The sequence below is a fragment of the Entelurus aequoreus genome, linkage group LG04 (genome assembly GCF_033978785.1).
Source record: "Entelurus aequoreus isolate RoL-2023_Sb linkage group LG04, RoL_Eaeq_v1.1, whole genome shotgun sequence".
NCBI classification, from domain to species: Eukaryota; Metazoa; Chordata; class Actinopteri; order Syngnathiformes; family Syngnathidae; genus Entelurus; species Entelurus aequoreus.
Genome location: NC_084734.1, coordinates 43,500,514 through 43,527,107, shown reverse-complemented (window position 1 = coordinate 43,527,107; position 26,594 = coordinate 43,500,514). Strand labels below are relative to the sequence as shown.

Here is a 26,594-nt window from a genome sequence, read left to right as displayed (position 1 = left end):
GTTTGCAAATATTAACACTAACTAACTAACTAACTAACTAAAATAAATTGTACTTCTAAGAGTAGTTTTAATGCAACATACTTTTACTTGAGTATATTTATAGAGAAGAAACGCTTCTTTTACTCCACTCCATTTATCTACATTCAGCTCGCTACTCGCTACTGATTTTTATCGATCTGTTAATGCACGCTTTGTTTGTTTTGGTTTGTCAGACAGACCTTCAAAGTAGGATCTATCGCATGCCTGCGTTTCACCAATCAAATACAGTCACTGGTGACGTTTAACTCCGTTTCACCAATCAAACAGAGCCAGGCGATCACATGTGTTGCACCTTTCCTGCTTCCGGTTCCCAGACCGTAGTCGAGTAGCGCTGGGGAGACACTCCTCCGGGATAATAATGTCATTCACAATAATGTTGTGAATGACATCTGCTGGGTCAAAGCGTGGTCCCCTCCTAACAGGTATTTACCTACCAACAAAGTCAAAGAGATATCTTTTAAAATCATTCATCGTTATTACCCTGTAAAGACTGTGATGGTTAGATACAAGAAGGACATTGATGTTACCTGCACCTTATGTAACATGCATCCAGAGACTGTTTACCACCTGTTTTGGACTCGTGAAAGCACTCAATCACTATGGCAGGACATCTGTCGCTTCATCCTGGACAATATTCATGACAAATTTGTGCTTTGTTTTAAAGATGTAAAATTTGGTTTTACACTGTATGAAAAAAAAATTGAAAATACATTTTACCTTTGCAACCTCATTATACTATTGGCCAAGTTTTATATTCATAAATGTAAGTTTCTCAATACCCAACCTGTTTTTTGTGCCTTTAAAAAAGATTTAGAACTCTACATTAAAACACTCTCTACCTCTAACAACCAAAAAGCTGTGAAAACGATGATGCTATGTTCCAAATTTAAGTTATTTACTGAGATTGAGTGAGCCTATGGCTTTGCACTTTGTTTATTTTATACAGTATATATATATTTTGCATTCTATTTTAGTTACTTTGAATTTACAACCCCATGGCGCTGTTTTGTACTGTTTTGTACTGTTTTTGTACTTACTTTGATTATTATTTTCAACTGTTTGTAAATGTTGAAATTTATAAATAAAGGTTTATAAAAAAAAAATTAAAAAAATTAAAGGGCCACACACACACATACCCTACTCTCATAACACATGATTTTTTTTTTTTTTTTTTAATGTCCTGCCCAGCTTCTCGGGCAAATCATATAGCAGATGTAGATGCCCATATCGGCTGTTCAGATTTACTTTACAAAAGAGAAGTGTAGGATACTTCTCTTGTTGCCTTACTTGTATTTTGACTTTATTAAATGTATTTATATTATCATTTGGTGCAGCCGGGCCGGAGCAGGAGGGGATAGAAAGAGAGAAAAAGGAAGACAGAGGGGGGAATTGTGTGGACAAGAGGGGGATTAGACAGAGAGACGAAAACAACAACAGCAAACACAACAACAACAACAACAACAACAGAGCAACATCAGCAAATACGACATGTACAAATATGATGGTAAGAGTAATAGCAAAAAAGCACTTAGCGAAAATAAAATAAAAAAATACGGAAATGACAATGAGCATTATTACACTAAAAATGGAGCAATATGAATACCAATAGAAATAGTGCTATTAATAATAAACAATACCAATACTTTACCTTTATTATCAACAATACAATTGTTCAAATGCAACAATACATATACGCAATGATAACTTGAGATACGAAAGAATGCAGAAAAATGGAGGGGAAAAAAGAGAAGCAACCTACATTAACCTTTTAGATTGTTATAGTAACAATAGGTTAAGCTTTGTCAGTGTGCCATGTGTTATACCCAGTTTACTCTAGGGCAACAACGTTAATATATGTTTGAATGAAACGTGATTATGTGCATGAGTGTATGTGTGCATATGTACTTTTATATGTACAGTATGTGTATATGTGTGCTTGTACAGTGAATGTATATGTACAGTATATGTATGTGTGTGTTTGTACAGTGAATGTATATGTGTAGTAAGTGTATGTGTGTGTTTGTACAGTGAGTGTATATGTACAGTATGTGTATATTTATGTTTTTACAGTGAATGTATATGTACAGTATGTGTATACAGTATGTTTGTATAATGAATGTGCGTATGGATGTACGAACTTTGAGTGTGTAAATATGTACTGTATTTATTTGTATATGTATGTGGGAGCGTAGGTACCTATGTATGTATGTATGTATGTATGTGTGTGAGTATATGTGAATTTGCATGTACAATACATTTGACTCCCAGTGTGTGCGGGAGCCAGAGTACGGCCCCAGCCTCCCCGAGAGCCCATCCCACAAACAGTAGGTGGGGTGCCCAGGGAACCAGGGGCCACCGCCCCCACGCAGCCAAGCCGGACAGCGACAGGAACCCCAGAGCCTGGCCCACCGCGCCGCCCACAAGAGCCAGCAGCAGGCCGCAGACAGACGCACCCGGCAGAGGACAAGGCACGAGAAAAGCAGGGGGCAGCCAGACCCCAAGCCAGCGAGAGACCACACCCCACACGGACAGAAAGGCGGGACGCCCCGCCCGAGGGGCCCGGAGACCCCCCGCAACCGGACGGGAAGACCGCCCCCGCCCCACCGGCAACAGGGCCCCCACGAGCCACCCACCAGCCCCCAAACCCCGGAGAGCGCAGCGAGGCCAGCCCACGGCCACCCCACCCAAGCCGGCCGCCACAGGACCACCCAGCACGGGGCCACAGGAACCACCCACCCCACCCGCAGGGACCCCAACGATGGAGATGGAACAACCAGCAACCGCCCCGCCGAGTCCCCCCCTGAGGTAGGGGAATAAATAAATAAAATAAATACATAATAATAATAATAATAATAATATTAATAAAATATATTTAAAAAAAAATAAGAATAAATAAATAATTAAATCTATTTATAAAAAATAAAAAAATAAAAGAATTAAAAGAATATCACAGACATGCTGACACACAAGGTCGCTACCCCAACAACTGGCCGACTCGCAGCACCTCGGAATACCCTGCAGCACCAAGCTACCACAGTAGACGCAGGGACCAGACCCAGCAGGCCCCAACCAAGACGGGCACCCGGAAGGGATGGACGGTGGGACCCAGGAGCTCCAGACACGCAGTCCGGATGCAGTAGCCTGAGGCGCCGACCCCCACCCGACAGGCAGGCCCAGAACGTACCCCCAGAAATATACATACATATATATATACATACACATAAACATACACATGTACACATACACACACATACACATTCATACACATACACATAGAATATACATACATACATACACACACACACACACATACACATACATATACACAGTTTGTCAGCCCCGACAACCAACACGCACGCGCGCTGCCACCAGTCACAACATCAGCCACCCCCCTGCACCAGACCCAGCAGCCACGGGCGCCCACACCACAAACAAACGGCAGCAGAAACAGCAGCCACAACACCCCCAGACAGCCAGCACCACCCAATCAGATCAAAGCGATCAAAAAAAAAACGCGACCGGCAACCACACGCCAACAGGATCACAGAGACCAGCCACCGCCCAAACAACCGAGACACAGTATCCAGACCAGACACGTGCGCCGCGCCGCCACCACATCAAGTCGCCAACAGAGACCCCACAGCGCATGGTCGGGCCACACGGGCACGGACCCCACCCAACAGGAAGCGAGACCCGCGCGACGCCACACACAAATAAATAATAAGATTAAACAAAAATAATAATAATTAAAAATATATATATAATAATAATAATAAAATTAAATACAAATTAAATTAAATTAAAAATAACAAATACAAATAATTAAATAAAATAAAGTAAGTAAATAATAAAAATTATTTAAAAAAATAATAATAATAAAATAAAATTTAAAAAAAAACTAAATTAAAAAAAAAAATATATATATATATATATATATATATATATATATATATATATATATATATATATATATATACACACACACACATACACATATATATGTATATATATATATATACATATACATACACACACATACACATAAAAAATAATAATAATAATAATAAATTAATAAAAGCCTGGCAGGCCACCAGAACGCAGTCCCCGGAATCCGCGCCGGCCGACGAGGCAATTAGGGGTGCGCCGAACCCCAATCCCCCCCCCCCACATGCATGTGTACAAGGCCCCCAGAGTGTCTACTGTGTAGTTAAAATTAGGAGGTCAGCCATTACAGCCGACCTCCAGTCCCTATTGATGCGTGTACTGTAGCGTGAGTGAGATATGTATGCTTGTGGGAACTAATAATGCGATTAAAATTGGGGGACATCAAGGTCTTGGTGGGTCCCAACCAAGCCGAGCCCTCCAAATCCTAAGTGTCTAATATGCAGCTAAGATTGAGGGATGGACGAGCAGGGGCCAAGACAGGAGGACTGGAGCCCCATAGGAGGCATCCTCAACCCCCCGCCATGCCTCCCCGCAGGACATCCCCCAAAGTCCTATATTTGTGTGACTGTGTGTGCTATAAGTAGGAGGAGTAGAGGGCCCGGACATCCCCCCCAGTCCATGCGGCCGACAACCAGGAACTACGGCCAGGAAGCCCCCCCCCCCCACGGCCCGTGACCCACACCAGACCACTTTAGCGTGACGCCACGCGAGCCCACCCCCCGCCAAACCAAGCCAGCCCCCGTCCGCCCCAACCCAACCCCGCAGAGCCCATACCAGCAACCAAACGCAGAAAAACTGCACAGCCCCATGCCCAATGCAAACACCGCATCCCGGCCATCCACACAGCAACGTACCCATACGAGTTCCGGCCAGGGGATGGCGCCCCCCAACTGGGGAAGAAGTCAATGCACCCTGTCCGCACGCCAGCCCCCAAACCAGCCGGCAAGCCAACGCCAGCCAGCCCCCACAACCCCACAAGCGCACAGATACCAGCCACAGTCCCCCAACCACTCCAACCCAACACAGCGACGCCAACCGCCGGCAGTACCACAGCAACCATCACCACCACCGCCCGTCCGCAGTACAAACACCCGCGGCCGCCGAAACCGAAACAAAAAAAAAGCGACCTACCCCGTAAACCATAGCAACGCACACCCCCAGCTACCACAGAGGCCACCAACCCACCTACCCCAACTCATCCACATACAGGCCAATCGATCCACCGGACATCCACACCCATACACACACCTACACATTCATACACACATACATACACACATACACATATACATACATATATGTATATACACATACATACACATACACACATGCATGCATATACATATACACATACACACACACACACATACATATATATACACCTACATACATATACATATGCACACATATACACACACATACATACACCAAAACAAAACAAAAACAAAACAAAAAAATAAAAATAAAAATAATAATAATAATAATAATAAATAAAATAAAATAAACCCTTTAAATAAAATAAAATAAAAATAAACATGAGGCCTGGTTGCCAACAGTGTCCAGCGCCACCAAACCCCGCAGCCTTACCCGCACGTCCAGGCCCCCCCGCCCACCACCCACCAGGCACCCCATCCGGCAAAAAGCCATAAGGGCCCAGCCCCGCGCCCACAGCCGGCATGCCATGGCATCTCTGCAGGCCTGGTGCCGCGATCAGCAATGCACACCGGGGCAGCGACACACACACATGTACCTACATACATACACACAGATTCCACCATACATACATACAAACGTACACACACACACACACACACACACACACACACACACACACACACACACACACACACACACGCACCTATATATACACATATATAATTTAACAGAATAAATAAAATGTATTAAATAGATAATTTAAAAAATATATATAAGTACATATATAAATAAAATTAATAAATAAATAAGGGCGGAGTAAAACACAGGAGGGAGACCCCGCAGGGCAGTCGGGCAGCACCGCCGGGGCCCCAACAAGGGAGGCAAGCAGCCCCCCCAACCCGGCACCAGGCGGGCCCGCACAGCCGCAGCGTAGGGCGACCCCGGCTAGACCCCGCCCCGCGCCCCAGGGGAAGGAGGAAGCCCACGGACACCCGAAGCCAGAGGGGCACGAGCCGACCCCCGCCCGACAGTGGCAAGGCCCCGGCCCCACGGGCGCAACCCCCCGCCCAACCACCCACGAGAGGGGCAGCCCCCCACCCAACCCAAGGCGGCCGCCCCCAACAGCTCCACCCGCACCCCAACCCCCGCCAAGGCACCCCCATCCAACCCCAGCCCCAGACCACTCACGGATCGGCCCGCCAGGCCGGCACCAGGGAACACACCCCAGGCCCACCCGACCCCGCGGCACACGGCCCCCCCGGCACCCACGACCCCCCACCCACGGAGCAAGACCCCCGGGACAGAGCCCCAGCCCCGGCCCCCATGGGAATCAGGTCAGGAAATCAATTAGCGGTGCCCAAAGAGATCTGAATTCTGTCAGTTGTTGTTTTGATTCAGCAGACATTCTTTCCATAACTACATAATCTAATAAAATGTTTTTGTAAAGGTTTATACATAAATTATTTTTTGATTTCCAATTCATGAGAATAGTTTTCTTGGCGATGCCTATTGCATTTATAAGGAGGTATGTTTTGTTTATATCAAAGTCAGTTGCGGAGAGATCACCCAACAGGCAGAGTACGGGGGCGATGGGAATAGGAATCTCTAACGCTAATGATAGGTTCTCGCACACTCCAAGCCAAAAGTTACTCACGGGAGCACAGGACCACATTGAGTGTAAGTAGTTATCTACCTTATTATCTGAGCAGTGTACACAAATGTTAGAGTCGGCTAAACCCATTTTATACATTCTTAGACCGGTGTAATGTATTCTGTAAAGTATTTTGAGCTGAATCAGTCGTAAATTCAGATTCTTAATCAAACGAGAAGTATTGAGGCATATTTGTTTCCAGAATTCTGGGTCAAGGCTTGTGGATACGCCTGAGTGCCATTTGGAAGTTGGGATACTTATTGTGTTATCTATTTTTGATAAGAGACCATATAATTTGGATAAAGCTTTGGGGGCAGATGTTTTGAAGAATTTAACGGTCGTAGGATTACTTTCCCATGTTGTTTTGTTGAATCTTGCGCTAATTACAGATTTGATTTGTATATATTCTAGGAATTTATTAGGATTGATTGCATATTGTGTTATTAAACTTTTAAAAGAGATAAAACTGTTTGCATTGATGATATCCCCAAGACATCTGACTCCTTTATCATACCATGTTGGAAAGTTCAATGGCTTCTTGTTTAAAAGAAAATCAGGATTATTCCAAATAGGCGTAAATTTACAGGGAGTGAGCGGGGATCCAGTTATTTTCAAAAACTCCCACCAAGCTGTTAAGGTAGTGCGTATATTAATACTTTTGAAGCAGTTGTGTTTTCGGAGAATTTGGCTAATAAAGGGCAAGTTAGAAATTGGGATCTCCTGGCTAAGTGATTGTTCAATCTCTAACCATAAACTATCTAATAAAGTGGGATTGGTCCATTTTAATATATATTGTAGTTTATTTGCAAGGAAGTAATATGAAAAGTTTGGGAGTTCTAGACCCCCGTATTCTTTTGGTTTTTGTAAAGTTTTAAGGCTGATTCGTGCTGGTTTACTCTTCCAAAGAAACTGATTGATGTGTGAGTCTAGTGATTTAAACCAGATTTGAGAAGGTTTGGTTGGAATCATTGAAAAGAGATAATTAACCCTAGGCAAGACCATCATTTTCACGGTAGAAACCCTTCCCATAAGTGAGATTGGCAGTGCTTTCCAACGCGCCAGATCATCCTCAATCAATTTTAAGATTGGGGAGTAATTCAAGCGATTCAGATCTGACAATGTGGAGGAAATATTGATTCCCAGGTATTTAATGTTCCCTTTATGCAGTGGAATCGATGAGGTGCTCTGAAAGTCAAAATTAATTGGTAACACAGTAGATTTGGACCAGTTGATTGAGTAATCTGAAATAGAATTGAATTTATTGATAAGTGAGATTGTATCTTGAAGAGAAGAATGTGGATTTTGTAAGAAAAGTAATACATCATCAGCATAAAGGCTTATTTTATGATGAACGGTTGCGGTATGGATGCCTTTAATATTTGCATGCTGTCGAATTGCGGTTGCAAGAGGTTCAATAAATATAGCAAACAGTGACGGAGAAAGTGGACACCCTTGCCTTGTGCCCCTCATAAGATTAAACCTTGGGGAGATTTGGCTATTCGTTCTAACCGAGGCTGTAGGGAAACTATATAGGACCTTGATCCATTCTATAAATGAGTCTCCAAATCCAAATTTCTGTAGAGTAGCTAAAAGAAAATTCCAATTCACTCTATCAAATGCTTTTTCAGCATCTAATGAAACAACAGCTGTTTTTAAATTATGAATAACAGAATAGTCTATCACATTGAGTAGACGGCGAACATTGTTGGACGATTGTCTCTCTTTGATGAAACCTGTTTGATCAGGATGTACTATATATGGAGTGACTTTTTCTAATCTTTGAGCTAATACTTTGCAGATAATTTTAAGATCAGCATTAATCAGGGAGATTGGCCGGTAACTGGATGGAAGTGTTGGGTCTTTATCAGGTTTTAGCAAGAGACTGATTGTGGCAGAGTTCATATTTGGAGGAAGGAATGAGTTTTCTTTAATCTCTAAAGCCATTTTCGTAAATATCGGAGCTAGCAGTGACCAGAATGTTTTGTAGAACTCCACAGGGAACCCATCAGGCCCTGGTGCTTTATTGTTTGGCATCTGTTGAAGAGCATCGTGAAGTTCATCCACAGAAATAGCAAGATCTAAATTTGATACCTGCCTTGTATTTAATTTAGGTAAGTCTATACCATTGAGAAATGTCTCAATGTCTGAAAGAGATGGGTCAATCTGGGGTGTATACAAGTTTCTGTAAAAGTCTCTAAATATGGAGTTAAGTTCCCAGCTGAATCCTTAATGGATGGTATGGAGTTTTTTTCTTTGTTTAATTTTAGTTGGTTAGCCAAATATTTGCTTGGTTTATTGTCATGTTCATGTTTCTAAGCGTAACCTCTGGAGCAGGAATTGACTTTTCTTATCAATTATTTCTCTTAAATCTAATTTGAGTTTTCTCAGTTCGTTCAGAGTATGTTCATTTTGTGAGTTCGCATAAGCTATTTCTAATATTTTTATTTCATTTTCAAGTTCCTGCTCTAGTAAACGTTCCTTTTTTTTCTTGTATGATGAAAAATAAATTATTTTTCCTCGCATAACTACTTTTGCGGCCTCCCAGAGAATGCACGCCGTGATTTCTGGTTGATCATTAAAATCTAAAAAATCTGTCCATTCTTTCTCAAAATAGTTGAGGAAGTCTGGGTCCTTTAGTAATGATGTATTAAGTCTCCATTGTTTTATAGGTGCAGTTATAGTTTTGTTAGTGAGGGAAAGTGAGACAGGTGCATGGTCACTGATGATGATAGGATGAATGTGAATGTTTGCGATATCAGATAAAATTGAGCTACTAGTTAAAAAGTAATCAATGCGAGAGAATGAGTGGTGAACTGGGGAAAAATAAGTGTATTCCCTAAGAGTGTGGTGATAAGAACGCCAGGCATCGCAAAGACCATAATCGTTCATATATTGCTTAAGTATTACCACTGATTGAGACTCACGGTGACTCCCAGTCACTCTGGACCGATCTATATTTGGATTAAATACTAAGTTGAGGTCCCCTCCTAGAATCAAGCAGTGGTTTGAGTGAGGAGAAAGTGAAGAGAAGAAAGTGTGAAAAAAGGAGGGGTCATCAACATTTGGACCATAAATGTTGGCGATACATAAGTTTCTCCCGTCAACAGAAATATTAAGAATGATGTATCTTCCCTCTATGTCAGTAATGGAGTTATGGAATGTAAAGTTGACCTTTCTACTAATGAGAATGGCTACGCCTCTCTGTTTGGAGTTGTAACTAGCAAAGTATGTGTGTGGGTATTGCGATGAATGCAGTTTTGAGGTATCGGACTTGGAGAGGTGAGTCTCTTGTAGTAAAGCAATGTCTGCTTGCATACTCTTCAAATGATTAAGAATTTTTATATTTTTTTCCTTTGACCCGACTCCACGCACATTCCAAGTGACAAACTGCACAGTGGACATACTAAACTAGACTGTAACTAAGTGTGTGGATGTATGTGTGTACTTTATGTGTAAATAATGCATGTCTGTATCTATATGTAAGCCTATCATGCATATATGTAAGTGTGTATAGTGTGTATAGTTGTGCATGTATTAGCTGTGAGTGTAAATGCTGATGACGACAAGGGGACACACACCACAGGTGGAGAAATAGAAAGAGAAAAACAAAACAAAAAACATAAAAGAAAAAGAAAAGAAGAGTGGATTAAACAGGTAGTGAAATAAGTAACATAAAAAGGAAAACAAAAAAGTAAAACAGTAAACATGTTGGTTTACCAAAAGAGAGAGAGAGAGCGTATGGTGTTTACGTGTGCGCTATGATGACGCAAAGGTGTATTGTGAGCAAGAGGGGGGGAGGGGGGAGGGGTGGGGGGGGGGGAGAGGGATTGAAGCATAATGAAATAACAAAAACAAAATACAACATTTACCGTGTTTCAGACGCTATAACACATGATTAACTGCACATAAAGTTTCAGCGGCAAACAACAACAATGGCAGAGAGTGTACACATGTATACATATATACAAATACATATATATATATATATATATATATATATATATATATATATATATATATATATATATATATATATATATATATATATATATATATATATATGTATTTGTATATATGTATACATGTGTGTGTGTGTATATATATATATATATATATATATATATATATATATATATATATATATATATATATATATATATATATATATATATATATATATATATATACACTACCGTTCAAAAGTGGTAAATGACTATTCTAGCTGCAAATATCTGGTTTTTGGTGCAATATCTTCATAGGTGTATAGAGGCCCATTTCCAGCAACTATCACTCCCGTGTTCTAATGGTACAATGTGTTTGCTCATTGGCTCAGAAGGCTAATTGATGATTAAAAAACCCTTGTGCAATCATGTTCACACATCTGAAAACAGTTTAGCTTGTTACAGAAGCTACAAAACTGACCTTCCTTTGAGCAGATTGAGTTTCTGGAGCATCACATTTGTGGGGTCAATTAAACGCTCAAAATGGCCAGAAAAAGAGAACTTTCATCTGGAACTCGACAGTCTATTCTTGTTCTTAGAAATGAAGGCTATTCCACAAAATTGTTTGGGTGACCCCAAACTTTTGAACGGTAGTGTATGTTTGAAGAAAAAACTTTTTTTTTTTAGTACTTTGAGAAGTTTAAGGATAGTCTAATTTTTGTGGAACTAGTCATAGTTTTCAAAATTAAAGGGGAGATATTACAAGACCGAAAGTCATAAACTTGTAAGAAGTCAGTTAAAATGTGAAATTTTACTTCAATAACAATTGTACTTTGGCTAAAAAAAGACTAATTCTTCGGCAAAACAGTAGGAAGCCGCAGATGTTTTTAAAATCCTACTTTATTCTTTGTCTCGGCAGTTACTGATAGTTTCTTTCTCATCCAAGTTACCATTTTCCTGTAGAAGAAAAATACAAGAGTGTTTAACAACAAAGTTGCTACTGTATCTTATTTAGTGACAAAGAATGAATAAAGGAGGCAAAATAGAAGGAATAATTTGTAGTAATGAATAAGTACATGATAAATGATTAAAAAGTACAGATGTAAAACTGACAGAAACATTGCCCAATGAATAGACACAATGTTTTATGGATCAAAGTAACAGAAGCGTCGTAATGGGTAAATATTACAAAGATTTATGCAGTTATTGTTCCAGCTGTCATTAACAAAGACTAAAGAATAGAATATTTTCAATAGAGTGGAAAATACATATGATATGACTTGATTGGTTGCATTTTTTGTTGGTTTTTTGTTAACACAGAATCACTGTTTGCTTCAGCTTTGACTGATTTGGCAGGAGGTGTTCCCTGCGTGCCACTTCTTGCTGCGCTTGGAGTTATTTCTGTGGTGGGTGTGTTGTTGTTGTCGTCGTCTTTGCCGCTGCTGCATTTGATTACAAAGAGAATAGATTTGCATTTTTGCCGCGGCGTGAAATAAAAAGATAATTCAAAAACTGTCACACAGTCGTATGACATCAACCAAAAAATGTCATTCGCTGATTAGCCCGCTTGCAGAAATCATAAACGTGACAAATTATAAAAATAACTCCAGCAAAACACAAAAAAAGTTTAAAAAATCAACATTTTAAGGTTTTTAAATGTCAGTCTATTAAAAAAAAAGTAATGAAATGTACAATTATATACTGAATAAACTCTAATGTAATATAAAAATAAAGTCAAAACCCTTTGAAAGTTAAGTCATCCTTTTGTAAGACAAAATATCATTCAAAAGTGTTTTTTTCTGTCATAGATATTGCAATAACTTAAAAAGAATGATACTTTGAGGCATTTTTTCAGGGAAAAAAAAAACAGTATAAAGTTGGAATTTAAAAAAATATTTGACAAAATGTGTAGGGAGGTTGTATTCAATACACATCAACAAGAAACATGCATTTAAAGTATTTTTTTTAAACAAAATTGTGCTCGAAACCTTAAATTTACATAATCTGCATGGACTGGAAAATTCCTTAAAATGTTTTTTGTTTGTTAATTATGTTTATTACTCTACAACATAAAATAAAAACTAAAATCGTCTCACGTTCGGATAGTTGTATGCTGAATAAAGCTTTTAATAAGTGCATAAATCACGTAACAATCTTAGCAAGGCAAAATCGCATAGAAAATTACAAGTTTTTATTATTTTATGTGTTCTGGGGTCTGTAAGTATCGTATTGTTCAATTTATTAAATATAATACATAACCTTTGGAGCCCCCCCCCCCCTTATTCAGCCTAGCTAAAACTAAAGTCTCGCTCCCCTTCATGGCGTCTTTTCAACCGGCAGATCCTGCGTCCCACCAGAGCGTGTACTCGGATTTGCTACGACACTGTCCTCCCAGTGCTGGCTGACCTCTGGACCGACAGGGTCTACACTCAGGTTCCAAGGCCCCGACTTTGGAGACAACCACAAAGGGCGTCCTTGGAGTAACCCCCTCACTATTTGGCTGTCATGGCAGGGCCCCCGCGGCTGCTGGGAGGCTTTAGGGGCTCTTTAGGATTAAAAAATGAGACATAAAGCGTCGTCATCGTGGACTTTTCTCCAAGGTTTACCACGGCGCCCTGGCCGGAGGGAGGGGAATGTTCTGTACGATTTGAAACTGAACTCTTTTTTTCCTGGGAACGATTGTGGCTAATTGGAATATTTTCCCATGTTTTGGTGCCATCGGATTGTGTCAGGTGACCAGAAAATGCGTTAAGATTTGTTTTTATAGCAAACATGGAGCGTTATCTAGCATTGGACTTCAAGCTAACATTTTAATTCAAGCCAAAACAGCATCTAGGCTCCTTTTTATGCTGTGAATACTTTCAAAATATATATTTTTAAATATTTATTTTTATGAAAAGAAAATCTAAGGGTATAAGATGACGTATTGAAGTATCACACAGAAAATGAATAATGACACACTTGTTTTTATTATTTAAAATATATAAAGTATAAACTGTATATATTTGAAAAGTGTCTGTAGACATGTACCCAAACATGTAAATATAATTAGTTTTCACTATTAAATAGGTCAAATGTGCCAATTTTAATGAATTTTAGAAAATAATCTGTATGCGCTAAAACAGCAAAAACCCATTCCATCCATAAAAAAATGTGTATAAATATTTAAATAATGAATACATTTTAATGTAATAAATTTTGAAATGTTTACTATTTCTAGTTGTTCATTCATCAATTAAAGATTAAAAAATATTGTTGTCGCTGTTTTCGGGATGAACATTCTGACGTTTTTATAGAACATTCCTAAGATTTTATACCCAACGTGTTGTATTGAGCGGGTTTTACACAAATTTGCCTTTAAATAAAATTGTGAAGAAATTCTACCTCCAGATGTGAAGGTTGTTTGACCTCAGCTTCAATGAATCATCTTTTTATCAAAGAAGCAAATATAATGACCCTTTAAATATTAAATAAAAACATTTTGATTAAAACAAGATTAATCTCCTGCCATTATCAGCAAATACAGTTTTATATATACATTTTTGGTGATACAATAGTGACAAATGTAGGAAAAATTATTTTCTTAACTAAAAAAAAAAACACGTACTGGAAACACTTAAAAATATATACTTCCATTTAATATTTATTTCATGGTACAAAATATGTGGCTGGGCTCCATACTCGCTCCACGGATAAAAACATGATGGTAGAGTAGTTCATTGAATTATTGATCGGCCACTGTTTTGGGTTTTTTCCGGCCAATTAAGCGAGCGGCATTGACTATCAAACATTTTAAAGAGAAGAAAAAAGGTCAGAGCCTGTCTGAACTGTGTCTTCTGTCAGTAACACCAGAACAGGACATTTGAACTAAAACACTATTTTTACTTTTTAATGACCTAAAAAAATACAAATCATATCAATAAAAAATACTTTAAAAAAACCTAAAATAATGATTTCATTTTATTTATCATTTACAATCACAGTACGTGTTATAATAACCAATGAACAACAAAAGTATAATAAAAAATTTAAACAATACCATCAAAATGAACAGAGTTAACAATTTATTTTTTATACTTTTTGGGTTCATATATTTTTTATTTTTTATTACTACATCAATTATCATAACCAAAGTCATCATATTTTTTTGATTAAAAAAAATGTACCCCACAAATCTGAGTTTTCAGTTTTTGTTACAATTCTCTTAAAAATGTTATATAATTTGCTTGTGACCATCCACTTCCACGTACCAAAACGTAAGACTTGGTGTGACATCAAAATGGCGGAACAGTGCTGTCAAATCCATATCAATCCCTAAAATGGCTCCAATTTTGGTAACCAATGGCGCTTGCCTCTTTTGGCGTCCTATCAGGGCTCGGCACGTAACTTCTGACACTCACTGATAGGTTACTGAACCAGACGGCGCCAATTGGTTGGCGCTGCCAGGGATGTGTTGCTAAGCTGGGAAGCGTCCAATCACCGATGTTGAACTTGGCCTTGTTCTTCGTCCGCCCGACGACACAAACGAAAAGAGCTAGCTTTGTTCCCCCACTTGACGTCCTTCCCGTATTAAGATGTTGGCGTCCCACCACACTGGGCGCCACTAGTAGAATCGGGGCCCGCCATGTGTAGTTTCATGGTCGCTGACAGGTTGTTCCACTGCTGAGTCCCACACTCCCTAGGAAGCCATGATTAGCTCCTCCATCAGACATTCAGGTGAGGCTATGAGAAAGACGGGACGGCCATTGTCTGCACCCCGAACCCCTGCCTCTACCAATCCCCCACTGCCCCCACTGAGTGTCTCTATTCACAGTGTGGCTGATTAGAGGCGAGAGCCATATCGCTTGCCGGAGATCCACTTAAGTCCTTAAGGCTATTCAGCGTTGGGAAGCAGTGACAGCCGTCAGATAGCTGACAAGAAGAGCTGCAGTGGAATGCTTTTGTGGGCAGGAGAGGAGGCAGGGTGCACACGGGGCCCCCAAAAAAGATGCCTCTTTGCATCCAGTTAAAGTAGTTGAAAATGTACGTAAATGACCATTAAAACGCATTTTAAGGTATAATTCAGTGGACGATCGTTTTCCCCAAGTGTCTTTTGGCAAAAATGTAATCTATAAAAGCTACTGAAAAGGGCAACTGACAAGTAGTGTGGCAAGATAATAACTATCATCAAATAATAATACGCTAGCTGGCAGCAAGGGATGTGTCAGGATAGTAACATAAAAGAGCCAAGAAAGCTGTAGTAATCATAACATATTAAGTTATGGACTTGGGTGTGTGTGTGTATTTGCGTTGCAGATTTTGGGTATGACGAATGTAGCGTCCAGCGGATTGGTTGCTCGCTAAAATTAATTTGGTTGCCATCTTGCATCCTTGTAGCATGGAGCAATGCTCGCCCGAAGAAGGTCTTTAATGGTGCTCACAAGAAGAAATTCAGTTTTTAGGACGCAGTGTGGTAGAAACATAGCCTTGAAATATGTCTTTATGCACTTTGAGGGGATGTAAGACGAGGCGAAAGGGAGAGATGTAAGGCCTTAAGAGGGGTCTCTCTTCAGCAACTAGTGTCAGTTTTTATAATTTTTTTCCAGGTTAGGTAGGATCTACAGGGTTCAGGTTGGGTCTGGAAGACTTAGCCCTGTTGTGCATCTTAAGCCAGGACACAGGACTTCAATGTGAGGAGGTTCTCGAAAATCAATTAATTGGTGTCTAAGAGGACTTGGGTAGTGGAAGCAAACATGCCAAATCTGTTTTGGTTCATATCAGAGTCCTGAATCCCTTAATATCCAGACCTCGAGTTTGTTGGAGAGAACCAAAGGATTGGACGCTGAAAAGACAAAAAGCACTGATCAGGTCTTTTAAGATCCACTTCTTTCTGACGTCACTTCCTCCGTTTATAAACGATCGATGAGTCCACACAGAGCTAAGAGCCGGATATTCAAGCACTTACCCGTGTAAAAAAATTATCCAAGGAGGGGAACCTTAAACGATGGGTTAGTGTGGCTGACAGGGTTTAGGCTAAATAATTATTTGTTTAAGGAGTTATCCGGCTTAATGTAGACAGGGCCTAAGAGTGTCAGTGTATAAATGGAGGACCCAACAATGTTTTTTCTTCAAAACCATTGAACTCCTGCCCTCAGGACTAATAAGATCTTTGAACGGTCAACGGAAGAAGTATTAAGACTTCAATGAGGGGAACACCCCAAAAACAGGTCTAAGGTGTTTTGCTTAAGTGAATTCTGGTAATGGAAACAAACTGTCACATTTCTATCTGTTTTGATTCATACTAGGGTCTTGAACTTGAGCCTAGCAGAGTCCTTAAGGACTACTACCAGAGTCCTTAAATACTACGCTACTCCCGCCTTATAAACTGGATGGACGAGCAAGCACCTGGACAACTGATAAGCTAACTCTTAGCTGCTAGCTCACACAGATTGTTTTCCTAATAAATTAAGGGACTTGATGGATTAACAACCGTTTGCCAGACAGAACTATCCAAATCGCTAAAGCTTGCCTGCACATTAGAATTCCTCCATAATCCTAATGCCCCGCATTACGGCTTCTGTACACTTTCAACGCGGCCTCCTCGATAACAAAGCACGGCCCCAGCTCCCCCCTCCTCAGTTGCCGAGCCGTCCCGCCACTGACGTCCCCTCTCAGCATCCCCTCATGGCGCCTCATTAAGAAGGCAGGAAAACAAGCGCCTCCGACCCGACGCCACAGGTTCAGACAAGTAGAACAAATTTACATCACGGTTTTGTTGCCGTCCCCTCAGAGCGAGTAACGCGTTGACTTTTAATGGATAAGAAACATGCAAAGTATCGCTAAGTAGCACAACCTGAGTAACATAAATCATTTTATCCCTGTAAATAATCAAGCAGAAACGCGTCATTTTGTAACCTTCATATTTTTTAGACAATTTATCCATGTCTCTCAAGGATTAAGTAAGATTGCTTTACAAACACTAACCCTTTTAAAAACATTTTTGTGGTAAAAGAATGTTTTCGGTGCAGCTTGTCCACATTTTCATACAGTAAATGAAACGCTAAAAAAAGCCCAACGTTTAATTACATTTCTTCATAAATTTAATTGTCAGTCTTTTGAATTGATGTCACAGTTTTTGTACAATTTTCTACTATTGTCACCAGAATTTAATGTTTTGTTGAAGACAGACTTTATAGACTTGGATTTCACTTTAAAAAAAAATCATCCCTACAGTTTCCTACAATTTCTACAACAGTTTTATTCATGCATTCAGCTGATCATTTACATAGAATTGGTACAGAATGTAACACACTGGTATTTGATGCTAGTTTATTCTTATGAGGATAGAATGACAATCATACAGAAACCCTCCATAGCAGAATATTACGCTTTCCACACAATTTTCTATGAAGATGATGTAAAAAATATTATTTTCTTATGTTTCTTGGTAAGTAATTTTTGGGAGTTAACTAATATGTTTCTCTTTAAAAAAATATGCAATAAATTATTTTCAACCCTCTGGTGGCGAAGTTAAACAATTTTTTGTACAATTTCCTAAAAAAGTGATGTAAAAAGACTTGATTACAGTCATGTGCTTTGCTTTGAAAAAGGTTCACAGTTCAGCCTCATCGCGTTAAAATTTTGAAATCGTTACAAAATTGAACACGCTGTCCTTAGTACGGAATTTTAAATAAATAAAAAATATATATACAGTATATATATATGTATATATATAAACACATCTATATATATATATATATATATATATATATATATATATATATATATATATATATATATATATATATATATATATATATATATATATTTGTATGTGTATATATACAGTATGTATGTATGTATATATATATATATATATATATATGTATATGTGTATGTATATATATATATATATATATATATATATATATATATATATATATATATATATATATATATATATATATATGTGTATGTATATACCTGTATATATGTCTCAGTGGCGTGCCGTCACTAGAGGCAGGGGAGGCGGGGCCTCACCTGCCATCATGGAAAGAAAGAAAAAGAAAAAAAAAATTATTTAATTGTTATATGTATCCAGTGATTATACTAAAGTTATTTTCCATTTAACTTCACCAGTTTTAGATTATTTTTATTTTTATTTTCACATTTGCCGTTCAAATACTGAGAAGAGACGGTGCGGTGATCAGCAGCCAGTTGAGGCACTTGTGCCTCACCATGGATTGCAACTCGGCTAACTGCTGGCCTGCTGTGCAGTGAGACCGTATTGCTATATTAATTATATTATACATTTCCATAGTTTAGTTAGCTGAGGTATATAATGCACAGTGTATTTTGTCAACAACTGTATGTGTGTAACGTATTTTTAGTGCTGAGCGATCATAAATCTGCTGCGGAGACACACTGTGTGAGGCTCGTCTCATAACCCCGCCTCCTGGTGCCAAGCATCTCCGCCGCAGAATGCACCGCCCGACGGGAGCGCCGCGGCCACACCAACCAAAGCCCACACCCAAACCCTCCACGTGCAAGACCGAATCCACCCAAAAAAGTCACTTAACAAGAAGCCAAAAAGTGCAAAAACAACAATGCTCGCGCTGCAGGAGCCGTGAACGACCACAGGGACACAACATTAGGTACACCTGCACTGCAGGTGGTTCATATGTTTTTAAATTTGACTGTGATGATGCAGTCGTGCCTCACCAGACATTAACCTCACCGCACGCCACTGATATGTCTATATATATATATATATATATATATATATATAATTGTTTTGTTGTTGTTATTGCATATTTTTATATATGTTCATAAGTTCAGCCTCATTGCATTAAAATGTGGGAATTTGTACGAAATTTAATTAGTTAATTTGTATTTTCCTGGAGATGTTAGGAATTAACAAATTATTTTCAATTTTAAAAAATGTCACGAGAATAATATGCAACAATTTTAACCCTCTCATGGCAAAATATAACTTTTTTTCTGAAAGCAATTCTGTGAAAAGATTCAATTATGATGTGTGCCATTTAATCCGAACAAAATTATGAAAAAATTTAACGCTTCTGTGGTACAATAATACATTTTCAGCTCAGTTTTGTACATACTATCATACAGTAAATAAAAACTAAATAGACAGGTAATATTCTTGTGAACATTTAGTGGGACTTATGATAACATGTACAACACTGTAAATAATAGAGAAACAAATGTCACAATTCTCAACCCTCGATGGCATATGATATAAAAATGATATTTTTTTAAAAATGTGTGTTTGCATACATGTTTATTGTCGCTGCACATTGTTTAGCGTCGCAAAGAGATACGCTAATTCTATAAATGTCATTTGTGCTGATTTTGATGTTATTTATGATGTCTGTTTTCCTCCATGTCATGTTGTTCATTTCTGTCCCCCAAAACAAAAACCAAGACAAAAGCAAAGTTCTAACTCTCAACAATGTGGCACTCTGTTCTTCTTCTTTTTCTTCTCTTTCTTCCTCTCCTTCTTCTTCTTCCACAGAGATGTTGAAGGAGCTGAACCAGCAGCGCAGAGCGAAAGAGTTTACAGACCTGAAAATAATTGTTGAAGGCAAAGAGTTTGAAGTCCACCAAAATGTTCTAGCTTCCTGCAGCTTGTATTTCAAGGACCTGGTCAAAAGGTTTGCCTTTGCCTCTTCATGCCCCCCGACCCCCCACCCCACCCCAAACATGTTCTTTTTTGTAGGGCACATTTGTGTCGCTTTCCTAACGCCCCCTCTCCAACACACCTTTATTATCCTGACATACCCCCTCTTGCCCTCCTCCTCCGCTACCAGCAACCCTCTTTCTCTTTCTGTTCTGTCTTTGGTTCTTTCTTGCAGGTTCGTGAAGACTTTTAAGTTCCTTTAGCACAGGTCGTTGCCAGCAGCCATTCCTTCCCCAGCCCCAACCGCCCCTCACCCTCACCCCCCACCCCAGCCAAATGAATGTATCGGAATATGAAGTTAAAGGTCAACCCATCACCTTTTCCCTTCACTCGCAACATTTTAACCACACTTTTTAATTTTAAAGAGCAGAGCAAATGTTCCATGACTGACTGGGGATGACTTAAAATAACCCAACCAAAGATCACAATGTTCTCCCCCCACACACATATTAATAAATGTTACATGAGCACCCTTGCCATTAATGTAAATATTATATGTCTGCTTGCTCCATGCACCATTCCGTGTGTGTGCGTCTGCGTGTGCTAGCACAGGCATGGTTTTATAACCTCCACCAGGAGGTTTCGTATCTGCTGGGGTTGGTCTCTTAGTTTGTTAGTTAGTAACATGACTCAAAAAGTCATGGGTGGATTTTAATGAAACTTTCAGGAACTGTCCGAAATGAGATAAGGAACAAGTGAACTGGATCGTTTCTGCTACATTACCTTACGTTTACATTACGAGGATGAACTTGTCTGTGTATGTGTATTCTCGCAGCCTCGTCTCCACCCACAGAGATAAAGACAGTGAATGACTGACAAGAGGGTTCACACTGTTTATTTAATTCAGCTATAAAACAAACACGCCAGTAGGTTCTTTATAAATTATAAATTCCAGTTACTACACCGGACAACACTACCTCCCGACACTACCTCCCACAACCTCGACGCAGTTGCCCGCCTTAAACGATATTTTCTCAATTCATATCTTGTTTAAAAATATAGATATATCTTACAAACTCAATATATCACCGAGCCCTAGTTTGACCCATCACTACTTATTAACCAAACCATTGCCACAGTTTGATCCAGGAACAGATCGTTTCACTATTTCCAAATAGATTATGTTCCAGTTTCAAGATTCCTTTGATGTAAAATGACGCAGCAGAGAACGGGCATTGTCCAAGACAGCTAAAGGTGGTCCTGACAGCTCCATCAGCACATAAGTGTGAGAGTTTGACCTTGACGAGAGCGCGGGAACCTTTGCGAGAGGCGCTGCCGTGATTTGTGGGGTAGGAAGGGAGGGTAGGGTGTTGGCGGGCTGTCCGTCACCTGGTGTCTCCTGTGGGCCGCTCATGTAGGCGTGAAGACACCTGGGCTCGTCTCCAGTGTTCATTTTGACAGTTTAATAAGCCAAACTCTCATTCATCAGCTAATTAATTGTTCAACCGCTTTGCTCTGTTGTCATAACTTCCACACCTTTCACGGCATACTTGCCAACCCTCCCGAATTTTCCGGGAGACTCCCGAAATTCAGCGCCTCTCCCGAAAACCTTCCGGGACAAATATTCTCCCGAAAATCTCCCGATTTTCCGCCAGAGCTGGAGGCCACGCCCCTTCCGGCTCCATGCGGACCTGAGTGAGGACAGCCTGTTTTCACGTCCGCTTTCCCACGATATAAACTGCGTGCCTGCCCAATCACGTTATTCCATACGTGGCGTCCAGCATACCGCCGATGAGCATGGTGCAGATGGAGAAGATCTTCTCGGTGTTCGTGTTGGCGCACACGTTGCCAAAGCAGACGCTGGTCAGGCTGCTGAGGGTGAAGTAAAGTAAGTTAGCGCTTTGTCGTCTCGTCAACATGTACACACGGGAAGTGTGTGCACATAGACGACAGCAGTCCAAGAAAAGCGACTGCCAATTTGCAGTCAATTATGATAAAATATATATTCAAAGCTTTTTAACAATAGCTATCCAAATCGTTACCATTAGCTATTAACACACAAAGCCAATGCACGTGTTACGTACAGGAAGATCTTACAGTGTTGCGTTCTACAAGCCGTGAAAGGCTGGGGATATAATGTCTCAAACACATTGGAAAGTTAGCACCCTCTAAGTCAGTGGTTCTTAACCTGGGTTCGATCGAACCCTAGGGGTTCGGTGAGTCGGCCTCAGGGGTTCGGCGGAGGTCAAAACACACCCGACTCATCGTGTAAATACAAACTTCTCCCTATCGGCGTATTACGGATACGGCAACAGCTGACTGGTTTGCAGGTGTGTAATTTGTTGTGAGTTTATGCACTGTGTTGGTTTTGTTCTTTGAACAAGGTGATGTTCATGCACGGTTCATTTTATGCACCAGTAATAAAACATGGTAACACTTTAGTATGGGGAACATATTCACCATTAATTAGTTGCTTATTAACATGCAAATTAGTAACATATTGGGTCTTAACTAGTCATTATTAAGTACGTATTAATGCCTTATTCGGCATGGCCTTATTATAACCCTAACCCTCTAACCCTGACCCTAGCCCTAACCAAATAACTCTAAATTAAGTCTTTGCTACTTAGAATATGTTCTCCTAGTGTCCAAATAACTCTAAATTTAGTCTTTGTTACTTAGAATATGTTCCCAGAGTTTCCAAATAACTCTAAATTAAGTCTTTGTTACTTAGAATATGTTCCCCTAGTGTCCAAATAACTCTAAATTAAGTCTTTGTTACTTAGAATATGTTCCCCATACTGAAGTATTACCAAAAACATATAACTTTGTCTTGAATTTGAAAAAAATATATATTTATTTTTTCACTAAAGAAGGGTTCGGTGAATGCACATATGAAACTGGTGGGGTTGGGTACCTCCAACAAGGTTAAGAAACACTGCTCTAAATGTATCTGTGTTAATGTCCTTTTAACTTATTGTTACTTCCTTATGATTGTTAAGAATGTTAAAACATGCCAATTTCTAGTGATGGGTAAATGAGGCCTCAGTGAGTCTATGCACACTTATTAGCCAGTAAGTATATGGCACACTCACTAGCTGTATTGGCGCCACAATGATACTTTTTCATCTACTATAAAAAAGTCAAAACATTTGGACCTGCAAGTATATAATTGATATTTAGCATCTATACTTGTTTTAGTTTTTTAGTTGTTTTTAAGAAAGGAAGATGAAATGCACAACTCTGGGCAAAAAGCGAAATAGTAAACAGGAAAAAAGAACATTTGCCTTATTTGGGGCTATAAGATCAGAATGATCTAGACTTGGAAACTGTTTCTTTTTTTCTTCTATTTAGATCCATGATGGCGATTAAAACTGATGTCAAACACGACACACCGCTCCGACTTCTCTCAGTACGAGGTGTCACTCGTGAGTCGAAAAAAACACTTAACAGTCAAACAACACTGCAGTTGTATCAGTCACAGGTTTTTTTTCTTAAAGTGACACACCCATAGAAGAGTGGAGGGACACAGTATCACTCCCTGTTTCATAATGCATCGTTTGACCTAGGGCTGGGCGATATGGACGAAAAAGTATATCTCGATTTATTTTTACTTAAACTCCATATATTTTTCGGTGAAAGTATACATATAAAGATTTTCATTTTTGAGCGATATTTAGTTAAATTGAAGTGAATGACAACTGTACTGTAAACAGTCAGTGGCACTTTTATTTAACCCAGTTAGTCAAGGTGGGTATTAACAGCACAGAAAATAAACTGTTTAAGTAGTACAGAATTGCATAACATAAATAAAATAGAAAAATATTGTTTCTATGTAAAATAAATAACATAGCTCTGCAAACTCAGATAAAAAATTACATTTGCAGGCAGGCACTTTTTAATTCACTTCCTGGTTTGATGACCCACCATATCTTGCCTCTGATTGGCCTGCCCCTAACCAATCGTGACTCATCATAGTAAACAACCAACCAATCATGGATGTACTTATACGTGCAAGCACATCTTGGAAGGTGGAAGGGGAGGGGTTTAGTAGCCCATGGCGGGGGAGCGGGGGAGAACAAGGAACCCAACAAATAAGCGGCGTTTATTAATTTTAACGTGAAATAAATTATATCGATACTACGATATTTTCTCAATTTATATCTTGTTTAAAAATATAGATATATCTTACAAACTCAATATATCACCGAGCCCTAGTTTGACCCATCACTACTTATTAACCAAACCATTGCCACAGTTTGATCCAGGAACAGATCGTTTCACTATTTCCAAATAGATTATGTTCCAGTTTCAAGATTCCTTTGATGTAAAATGACGCAGCAGAGAACAGGCATTGTCCAAGACAGCTAAAGGTGGTCCTGACAGCTCCATCAGCACATAAGTGTGAGAGTTTGACCTTGACGAGAGCGCGGGAACCTTTGCGAGAGGCGCTGCCGTGATTTGTGGGGTAGGAAGGGAGGGTAGGGTGTTGGCGGGCTGTCCGTCACCTGGTGTCTCCTGTGGGCCGCTCATGTAGGCGTGAAGACACCTGGGCTCGTCTCCAGTGTTCATTTTGACAGTTTAATAAGCCAAACTCTCATTTATCAGCTAATTAATTGTTCAACCGCTTTGCTCTGTTGTCATAACTTCCACACCTTTCACGGCATACTTGCCAACCCTCCCGAATTTTCCGGGAGACTCACGAAATTCAGCGCCTCTCCCGAAAACCTCCCGGGACAAATATTCTCCCGAAAATCTCCCGATTTTCCGCCGGAGCTGGAGGCCACGCCCCTTCCGGCTCCATGCGGACCTGAGTGAGGACAGCCTGTTTTCACGTCCGCTTTCCCACGATATAAACTGCGTGCCTGCCCAATCACGTTATTCCATACGTGGCGTCCGGCATACCGCAGATGAGCATGGTGCAGATGGAGAAGATCTTCTCGGCGTCCGTGTTGGCGCACACGTTGCCAAAGCAGACGCTGGTTAGGCTGCTGAGGGTGAAGTAAAGGGCGGCGATGTACGAGCTGCGCACCGACGGGCCGCCGACCGTGTTGTTGACGTAGGTCATCTCCAGGCGTTTGCCCAGCTCATGGAGCCATCCTTGGGGAAGAGACGGGAGGACAACAGGGTGACAAGAACTAAATCATCCAGAGTAGAGATAAATTGTATTATGTTTATCTTACCTAAAAATAAATATATTTATTAATTTAAAAAAACAATACTAAATACTTTTTTACTATATTGTGCTAAAAACATCAAAATTAATTGCATTTTTATTTGTATTTTTTCTGACTCCTTATTACATCCAGCCATAGAATTATACACTAAAATAAACATATGTGAAATAATTAATTTTAAATGATCATAATAATTCATTTAAAATGTCCATATTTAATTATTCAAATAATTGCTTGTTTATCAACAACTTTGGCATTTTATTCATTACATTTCGAAGTTATGTTATATTCCTTAAGATTTATTTATGCAAGTTTGAAGTATCAATTATCTAAACACAGTTTTGTTTGCATATTTTCAGGATGTATATATATATATATATATATATATATATATATATATGAAATTCTTGACTTGGTGAATTCTAGCTGTAAATATACTCCTCCCCTCTTAACCACGCTCCCCGCCCCCAACCACGCCCCCATCCCCCACCTCCCGAAATCGGAGGTCTCAAGGTTGGCAAGTATGATCACGTCTTTGGCTAGAAAAGACATTTGGACCTCACCCATGAAATTAACGCACACTGAATGTGTGAATAAAAATGTGCCGTTGTCTGTTTTGTTGTCAATAACATGGGCGGCACACGTGTCAAATGGACCCGTGTGCCGCCCATCCTCCAACACTTAGCTCTTTACGTCCTCCGTGTGTGTGTGTGTGTGTGTGTGTGTGTGTGTGTGTGTGTGTGTGTGTGTGTGTGTGTGTGTGTGTGTGTGTGTGTGTGTGTGTGTGTGTGTGTGTGTGTGTGTGTGTGTGTGTGTGTGTGTGTGTGTGTGTGTGTGTGTGTGTGTGTGTGTGTGTGTGTGTGTGTGTGAACTGAACAACTTGCATCGAAGTGGAACTTTTTTTGTTGGTTTGTTTGTTTTTTACATTGGTGCATGACATTCCAAACATATCCAACACCGTTTTTCCCTCTAGAAGTGAAGTTTAAACACCAACAAAGAGGAATATGCGTGCATATATTTACATATCATTAAGACTATGTCCAGTCTACAGGAAACCTGCACTTTTG

General features: G+C 39.8%; 1 protein-coding gene across 4 annotated transcripts in view; it reads left to right on the top strand.

The window, feature by feature from the left end:
• LOC133648655 (kelch-like protein 29) overlaps positions 1-26,594 on the top strand; it is a 575,830-nt gene that overhangs the window by 425,035 nt on the left and 124,201 nt on the right. For all 4 annotated transcript variants that reach the window (XM_062044945.1, XM_062044946.1, XM_062044947.1 and 1 more), the window contains one exon: positions 20,246-20,384. In XM_062044945.1, the coding sequence (XP_061900929.1) occupies positions 20,246-20,384 (139 nt within the window). The remainder of the gene's footprint in view (positions 1-20,245; positions 20,385-26,594) is intronic.